This window comes from Periophthalmus magnuspinnatus, chromosome 24 (genome assembly GCF_009829125.3).
Source record: "Periophthalmus magnuspinnatus isolate fPerMag1 chromosome 24, fPerMag1.2.pri, whole genome shotgun sequence".
NCBI lineage: Eukaryota > Metazoa > Chordata > Actinopteri > Gobiiformes > Gobiidae > Periophthalmus > Periophthalmus magnuspinnatus.
This window is the reverse complement of record NC_047149.1, coordinates 18349551-18358298: the sequence shown is the minus strand read 5'-3', so window position 1 is coordinate 18358298 and position 8748 is coordinate 18349551. Positions and strand designations below refer to the sequence as shown.

The following is an 8748-nucleotide window of genomic DNA, read 5'->3' as shown; positions in this document are numbered from 1 at the left end:
ATGCGATATGTTTTGTCCTTGTGGGCGTGGAAAAAAAAACAACAACTGATAAAATGTACTTTTGAATTGTATGTTTTAGATATGAACCGGACCTACTCTGACACCCATCCTTGCTTTGAATTATATAATGCAACTTATATTTTTCTCCACAACCCTTCTATATTATGTGTTTTTCTATATATAGTAATTTCCTGTTTATGTCTAGCAACAGTTTGTGGAAACCTTCTTGTTATAATCTCCATTGTTTATTTCAAGCAGCTGCACATTCCCACAAATTACCTGATCCTGTCTCTGGCTGTGGCAGACCTGCTGGTGGGAGTCGTAGTTTTTCCTTTTAGCATGGCTCAGACTCTGACCTCTTGTCTCTATCAAGAAAATGTCTTTTGTAAAATACGAGATTGGTTTGATATCACACTAAGTACTTCGTCTATTCTAAACTTGTGCTGTATTTCCATTGACAGATATTATGCCATATGTAAACCTCTCACATATAAGAACATAGTAACTGGACGTGTGGCTGGGTTCATGATCTTTATGACTTGGAGTGTTGCTGCTATGATTGGTAGTAGTATACTGATTGGAGGAAACAATCAGGAAGCATGTACAGAGCCATGTCTTGATGTAGTATTGACCAACATAACAGGACCTATTTTTGCTTTTTTCATGCCTGCAGTTATAATGATTTGCATATATCTTAAACTTTTCTTTGTGGCTCAGAGACAGAGAAACAGCATCCAAATTTCAAAATGTGGTACGATAAGTAAGACGGAGAGGAAGGCCACTAAAACCCTGGCCATAGTGATGGGAGTCTTCCTCTTATGTATGACTCCATACTTTCTGTGCATTGTCTTTCTGCCTTTAACCAGTGAAACTCCACCATTCTCTCTGATTGAAGCACTCAACTGGCTCACACTGTCCAACTCAATGCTGAATCCTTTCATTTACGCCTTCTTCTACAGCTGGTTCAGGTCTGCCTGCAAAATGATTGTATTTGGACAAATATTCAAAAGTAACCTAGCAAGTACAAAACTGATGGGATGATTCCAGTGTCAGCAACTTCATTATGTCTGCATGTAAACTCTGATTATGCTATATTGTTTTAAGTGTAAGTAAAATTTAAAAGTACTGTTGAATATAAATTATGTTGTGTTGACTTTTTAATCTAACTCAAATATTGATGTTTCATCCCAATTTATTTCAAGTGTTGACACATGAAAAATATATTAACAGCTTACATGAAGTTTTGAAGGTGATGAATAAATGAATGAATGTATTTATTATTTTATTATTATATTATATATATATTATATTATATTTTTTTTATAAGGACAGAGCATACTGATCAACAGCACAGCTGCATAATATGCCAGAGTTAGCCAAAGGCTAGTTTCCATCTGTAGTCCTTTGTCAGATGTGCAAAAGGCATTCTTGAAAGAGTGATCATAATAAGATAAAAGAATCAAACATTTCATAGATTAAAATGTAGGCAAATTTGCACAGACCATGTAAGATTTTATAAATCAGACAGACATTATTGAATTTAATTAGATTGTCCTAACTAAGAAGGTTGTATTTTGATAATATCAAATAGTGATGAAAAGGGTGTGGTTTCTTGTCCAAACTTTGTGTCTGTTTATACAGAGACTGCATTGGTTTGAGTGTGGTGTGTTTGGCCTTGGACCAACCAGTAAGAGGTCATGTCGCTTTTGCAAGGACAAAATTTTACAAGGATAACTTAAGTCAGGAGAAGTCATGGCATGCATACCTTAACAGAAAGTAGCCTAATTGATGAAAGCAGCAAGGCAGCCCTAGTTTGTTATGCTTTATTAGCAGCATCATGTCTCTTAATTTTAAAACCTACTTCATTCATCCAACATATTATATGTAAGCAATACAAAACAGCCTGTAGAAAAGCTGTGTACCATCAGCGTAACACAAAGAGGACACCTTGTCATTAGGCAGGATAAGCAAATAAGAGGATGGGACCAAGACCCCTGTGGAATGCTGTGACTGCAAGAGGCCTGGATATTTGCATACTTAGACACCTTCTGTCCAACCTGATGGGTATGACTGAAGTGAAGTTAAGAGGAGAAAGTGAGGGTAATGATCTTGCAATAAAAAATAGAAATTGAAACACTATAAAACTGCACATAATGTAAGATAATAAATCTGAAGCTGAATGGCAACTAACTTTGCCAAAACCATAGACAAGAGCCTTAGATTGTAAGCAATTCTGGGCTTTCTGGAGTTTTTGAAGACAGGGTAAATGACAGCAGCATTGAGAGAGAATGGAACATGACCACTCATAAGTGGGAGATGAACAAAATGCATTGTTGGAGTGTTTAAAAGTTTCACTGCATTAGAAAATTGCATGTTTAGTAACTTAATAAATGACTCCCTTGTGTTCTAGTAGTGTCTAACTGCTATTGTATTGCTCAGTTACAGAGGCAGAAGGAGCACAAAGTAATGCAGTGCTTAGGGACTTGCATACCTTTCACACCTGTAATAAGTGTTTTGGGACCATTATGGCAGGCAAACAACAGACTGGTTTTGTCTTTAGCATGATAGTGTTTGTTAAAGATTTGTTTTACTCAAAAGCATTAGACAATAACGCTGTTTGTTCAAGATGAAAAAAAAAAAGATTATTTAAATTTATTGAAAGTCTATTTGTTTCAAGTTAAGGCAATGATCCTTACAATAATATTAAATAGTATAAATATTGCATCGTTCATATGGGGAAAAGTCCTCACAGACTCCTTTAAACAGGGAGAAACCATTTGCCTAAATCCCATGAATAGGGACTGATCAAAGGTTTGGTTTATTTGCAGAAATACTATTTTGAGCTTTCACCATATACAGGCCAGACTGACAGTTATCATCACCTCCATCTCATTGACATTAAACAGACTTCAGCACATGACACAACCATCATCACTGATGCCAATACCACTACATCCTTCAGAGATGGGCACTTCTGCTGGCACAACGCAGATCCATCTATGAAGAAAAGTGGTCATTGCTGATTTGCTACTGTGACACTGTATCACTGACACCAAGTTTTCTGACATGTGACTTGCTGGCAACCCGCCTGAGGTTTTGTTACATACTTTCTTGGGGCCTATACCAGCCTTTGTCATCAAAACAGTACACTGAATGAAAATAGTAACTGAGGTCTCACATTTCCACAATAGAGCTGTAAAATCATATAGAAATTGTTGCTTATGACATTTGTCTCTCTTGACACAGTCTGAAGGCTTATCATACAGGGAGGTGCTCCTGACAAGGATCTGGAGAAGGCTTATCCTACAGTGAAATACTCCTGACCAGGGTCTGAAGAAGGATCCTGGGCACTGCACATCCACTGCTTCTGACCGTTTCATTGAGATAATTGGATGGAAAGAAATTTACAAAAAATCACAAATTCTGTTTTGTCTTTGACCCATATTTCCAACTCGAGCCTCATATGTCTGGTCTGTGCTTGAAAACACAGTGAAGCATTTTGATGGTCATTCCTTAAATGCTGCACAGAGGTCCGTGCATTCTGAGGGACTGACATGTTCACTAAGGGAAATATTTCATTTTGTGAAATTAACTAAATTAATTAAAGATTTTGACGTTTGTATGAATTATTTTGAGGGATCCATGTATATGTTTGAAACAGTCATCACTTCACACAGTTCTCAGGCTGTTTCTCAGAACAGAACACACAGCTCTCATTCACAAACATGATCATTGAATTCACCTTGTTCTTCTCAACTACAGGATTGTTCTCAGTGGGAAAGGACTTTGGCCCTATCACTGTTACTTTCAATATAGGAATTGAAACACAACTTCTGATTGTGGCCTCCAGACAATGGATGATGAACTGGATGCTTTGGCTGAACATGGACTACATTTACACAGGCACTGTATGGGAAGTGAGTCCAAGCCAAAGATGCCTCATCCTGGGCTGAGAAACATACATGATAAAAGCTATCAATGGCCTAACGCATTCTCCAAGGGGTCTCCATTATGTCATCCAGGAAAAGCTTCTAAACTCCTAGAAGAAAGGTTCTGTTCATACCTAGCATGAAAACAAATCCATAACACTGCTCCAGGTTAGCCACCATTTTCCTGTACCTGTCCTAGTGTTTCCAGTCGGGCAGAGAGCAGGAAAATCTGGGCCATGCCTTGGATAAGATAGCACACTGAATGCTTTGATTTGCCTCAGATATTATCTTACAGGAGGTAACAAATAGCAAAGCCCACTCTTAGACATAGAACTGAGGAAAAAGAATCACAGCTTTTACAGTTTTCAAGTTAATTTATACCATCTAACTAAAATATATCAATGCCAAACTTTAGCTTTAACAAAGGGAAATTTAGGTCAACACATTGAAAATGAGGCATGTACATTCCATTTTAAATGCATACTCAGTCAGCCCTTATTTACTGGTACCAGGTATTGTGCTTCTAACCAGGTCTAGCAGGTACTATACACACCACTGGTCATTGATTGGCCAGAGTGATGGCAGAATTCATTGTTACCACAGAGTACAGAGTTGGTTATCTAAAAGCATAGCAGTATTGAGTAAAGCAGAGTTAAGAGCAGAATTATACCACATGTTCACATTGAAGTCACCACCTTCAATGAAGAACGGCTCATGTTCTTCAACCAACAACTCGTCAAAGAAGGAAAGTCACTAAAGCCTTTGCCTCACCGCAACGCTGCAAATTAGGGTGCAATCAATATATCACCAACTGAAATGGGTATTTGGGGAAATATGGACAATTGGCCAAAATCTTGCTGATGTGGTCAATATTCCCTGTGCATGTTGTACTTTATTTGAAAGTGTAGATTCAGTAAATGTAATATAAAAATATTAAATTATAACAGTGAAATAATAATTTAATCACAGCACGAACAATCAAAGAACAATTTACAAATATCCAATTGATCTATTGTTGTGTTATCATCCCTCTTAGTCCCTCCCCTCAAAGAAGCCCATGGAATCTTATGTATTTAAGCCTGTGCTGTACAGACACCTGGCATGTGTAAGTGCCACTTTTCACGCATGTGATTTGTTACTTTTTGTTAAATGGAAGCAAACTCTAATGTGACACATTTCTGCAGTAATTCTGTAATATCATCTGAATCCCTTAGGTCTTTGCTGTTAAGCTTTGTTTTTGGGACAATCTCTGTTGTAATAATGTGTGGTAACCTGCTTGTTATCATGGCTGTTACTTACTTTCGACAGCTCCACACTCCAACAAACTATCTGGTTCTTTCTCTGGCTGTCTCTGACCTGCTGATTGGAGCTGTTGTTTTGCCTTTTAGCACTGTTTTATTTGTGAATCCCTGTTGGGATCTTCAAAGAATTCTTTGTAACATACGTGCTACATTTGATATAATTCTCTCTATTAGTTCAATATTAAATCTATGCTTCATCTCTATTGACAGATACTATGCAGTGTGCCAGCCTCTGATCTACAGATCCAAAATTACTTTTCAGATTGTTGGAATCATGATCTTTATCACATGGGCTGGTGCGGTGTCAAGTGGAATCATTATCACCAGTGGAGGGAAGGCACATGGAAAGGCAAAACAAAGATGTGCATTTTTTCGAAATTCAAATCTAAATGTTATTGGTGCTTTTACTGGCTTGTACATCCCTATCCTTATCATGTTTCCAATTTACACAAAGATTCTTCTTGTAGCTCGGAGACAGGCACGCAGCATCCAGAGCACTAATTCAGGTGTGACGGCGAGCAGAATGGAGAGAAAGGCAACTTGCACGCTGGCCATCGTGGTGGGGGTCTTCTTCTTCTGCTGGGCTCCTTTCCTGATCTCTATGACCTGTTTGCCTTTTATTGATTACACAGTTTCTGATTCTATATTTGAAGCTTTCAAATGGTTTGCATGGACAAACTCGGGGCTCAACCCATTCATCTATGCCTTCTTTTACAGCTGGTTCAGATCTGCTTTCAGAATTATTCTTTCTGGACAAATATTCTTTAGAAATGTGACAAATGCAAAACTGTTTTAAAGATTTTGTTGACAGTACACATGTATAAGATATTTTATAAACATTAACGTTAGCCTTTCATGTCCCCAGATGTAGGGTAAACATGCATAAATTGTCATTGTGATCTTGTAAGCTATATATATAGTTTAGTGCAGCACATTGCATCCACATATATCCATGGGTAAGGTATACTTTTTAATTGTGAGCTGAACTAATAGTAACAAGTAGTAGAACATGTTTATGTTCTATATGTCACTCACATGATATGAAAACATAGGTTACTTATTAATGTGAACATAATATGTGAATCTAATAATTGTCTAATTGTCTTTTGCAAAATGTGTGATTTTAGAGCTAAATACACATTTCTCCGATACAACTGTCCAAGTCTAGTGTAGATCTGTATAAGGGATTTTATTTTTATATTATTCCTGATATTTGGATGATCAGCCATGATGGCATAGTTCATTAAAGAAGTTAAATATTTTAGTGTTCTACCGACAAGCATTCTAACTATAGTAACAGTGGCTGGCAAAGCCAATGGCAATGATTGTGGTCATGCTTCACAAAATACTTTTTTTTTTTTGCCATCAGCGGAGAAAAGCTTCTTTTCTATCATAAACATCTGTCACAAGTGTGTGACCAGCTTAATAATGCCACTGTTAATTAATGAAGAAGTAGCTCAATTTGTAGTGCGCTCTTGGTGGCAACTCACAAAAATCTTGAAAATTCATTTTGCTGGCTCTTAGTGTAAATTTAGGGTTACAGTAGTTGCCAACTTTGAAGTTATATTTTATTTGTGGTGAAAGCAATTTGAACACTTATCAAAACTGCTCAGATCTGTGTGTAAACCTTAAAAACATAGAGGAGCCGTAGAGAAAATCTGATGAATTTCAGCATCAAAAAAGAGAGACTAAACTACATTCAAAAAAGTGCAAATGAAAGTGTGAATAACATTTTACTGTATGAGTCAGTTTAAGTTACAGTAATATTACCATAATTTACACAAATGCTGTAAACAATGCCCAGTGGAGTTAATTTTATTTCACTCATCCAATCAGTGGACTCCCAGCATCACGGCTGCTTCAGATAAAGAGTCCAGTGCACAATGATCTATGCAGAGTTGTCAACATTGTCAAGGTTGCACGTTTCTCAGTGAAGCTGCTGCTATAGACTTGTGATTTGAGACAGACATTAATGTAATCTTTTCTATTATGCTCTTCTAACTTTTTTTTTCCTTTTCTGCATGGAACCACTCACCAACCAAACCACTTTCTGTGCAAACTGGGAACATGCATCAGCAAATAGTAGGACTCAGTGGTTATGTTTTGTTTTAGGGACTTTAGCCACAGTAACAATGTGTGGTAACCTGCTTGTTATACTTTCTATTATTTACTTCAAACAACTCCACACTCCCACAAACTACCTGGTCCTGTCTTTGGCTGTGGCTGATCTACTTGTGGGGGTTGTGGTTATACCTTTTAGTACAGCCTTGTTTGCAAACCCGTGCTGGTACCTTCAAGATGTAGTTTGCTTCCTACGGGGAGTGTTTGATATTGCACTGTGCTCTGCTTCAATCTTGAACTTATGCTTTATCTCCATTGACCGATATTATGCTGTTTGCCAACCTTTAAACTATCGAACCAAAATTAATGTTCCTGTTACTGCAATCATGATTTTGATCACATGGACCGTTTCGATTGTCTGTGGGACGGTCATAACGCTCGGTGGGCGAAAGATCGAATCAAGATGTGCTTTTGTCCAGGGTTTAAAGTTAGGAGCTGTTGCTGCTGTCGTAGCATTTTACATCCCCGCGATTATAATGATCACAATTTATTTGAAGATTTTCCACGTGGCTCAAAAACAGGCACGAAGCATCCATAGCACGCACACAGGAGAGGCGGTGAGTAAAATGGAGAAAAAGGCGACTCGCACTCTTGCTATAGTAATGGGAGTGTTTTTTCTTTGCTGGTCGCCGATAGCATTATTTGGCACATTTTTATCTTTAAATAATTTCAAAGTTCCTCTAATTGCTATGGAGATTTTTAAATGGTTTGGATGGTCCAACTCAATGCTCAACCCGTTCATCTATGCTTACTTTTACAGCTGGTTCAGGTGTGCTTTCAGAATTATACTTTCTGGAAAGATATTTAAGGGAAAATATACCAATGCTAAACTGTACTGAAAAGATATTGTAATAGCTCATTGTAAGATGCAGTTTATAGCAGTTGAAGTGACTGGATCATAATGAGATTTACATTTAATTGAGTCTAATCTGTAAAAGGTGTCACAAGATTATCATTTTTCTCTCCTCTGCCTCTCCAAACGAGCATTAAGACAGAACAGTACATCCAGAACGCTGCTGCTCGGGTCCTGACTAGAATCAGTTAGTCTGAGCACATGTGTCCTGTGCTCAGGTCTCTGCTCTGGCTCCTGTTGCTCAGAGAATAGACTTTAATGCAGCTCTGATTGTGAACAAGTCTCTCCATGGCCAAGAACCAAAGTACATCTCTGACATGTTAGTGCCATATGAACCATCTCACACTCTGAGGACTTCAGGGACCGGCCTCCTGCTGGTGCCCAGAGTCAGGACTAAACATGGAGAATCCACGTTTCAGTTTTCTGGAACAGGCTTCTTGAAGATGTGAGACAGGCCTCTACTTAGACATTGTTTAAATCCAGGCTCAAAACGATTCTGTTTAGCTGTGCATATGACTGAAAGGTTTTTATTCTGCACTCTCTT

General features: G+C 37.9%; 3 protein-coding genes across 3 annotated transcripts; all 3 read left to right on the top strand.

Annotated features, from left to right (window-relative positions):
• Positions 1 to 1041, top strand: LOC117392530 (trace amine-associated receptor 4-like). The gene has a single exon (XM_033990624.2). It carries the CDS (start codon positions 1 to 3, stop codon positions 1039 to 1041), a length of 1041 nt encoding a protein of 346 aa, XP_033846515.2.
• A 1138-nt stretch (positions 1042 to 2179) lies between these two features.
• Positions 2180 to 6026, top strand: LOC117392529 (trace amine-associated receptor 1-like). Its single transcript, XM_033990623.1, has 2 exons — positions 2180 to 2223; positions 5144 to 6026. The coding sequence occupies exons 1-2, from the start codon at positions 2180 to 2182 to the stop codon at positions 6024 to 6026; spliced, it is 927 nt and encodes a 308-aa protein (XP_033846514.1).
• Positions 6027 to 7251: 1225 nt separating this feature from the next.
• Positions 7252 to 8190, top strand: LOC117392528 (trace amine-associated receptor 4-like). The gene has a single exon (XM_033990622.1). It carries the CDS (start codon positions 7252 to 7254, stop codon positions 8188 to 8190), a length of 939 nt encoding a protein of 312 aa, XP_033846513.1.
• Positions 8191 to 8748: the final 558 nt, after the last annotated feature.

What these genes read in the sequence shown, in the direction of transcription:
- LOC117392530 (XM_033990624.2), top strand. Translation starts at nt 1, where the DNA reads ATGCGATATGTTTTGTCCTTGTGGGCGTGGAAAAAAAAACAACAACTG.
- LOC117392529 (XM_033990623.1), top strand. Translation starts at nt 2,180, where the DNA reads ATGGCAACTAACTTTGCCAAAACCATAGACAAGAGCCTTAGATT. An exon ending in ATAGACAAGAGCCTTAGATT is followed by an intron (nt 2,224 to 5,143) that starts GTAAGCAATTCT and finishes TGAATCCCTTAG; the next exon opens with GTCTTTGCTGTTAAGCTTTG.
- LOC117392528 (XM_033990622.1), top strand. Translation starts at nt 7,252, where the DNA reads ATGGAACCACTCACCAACCAAACCACTTTCTGTGCAAACTGGGAACAT.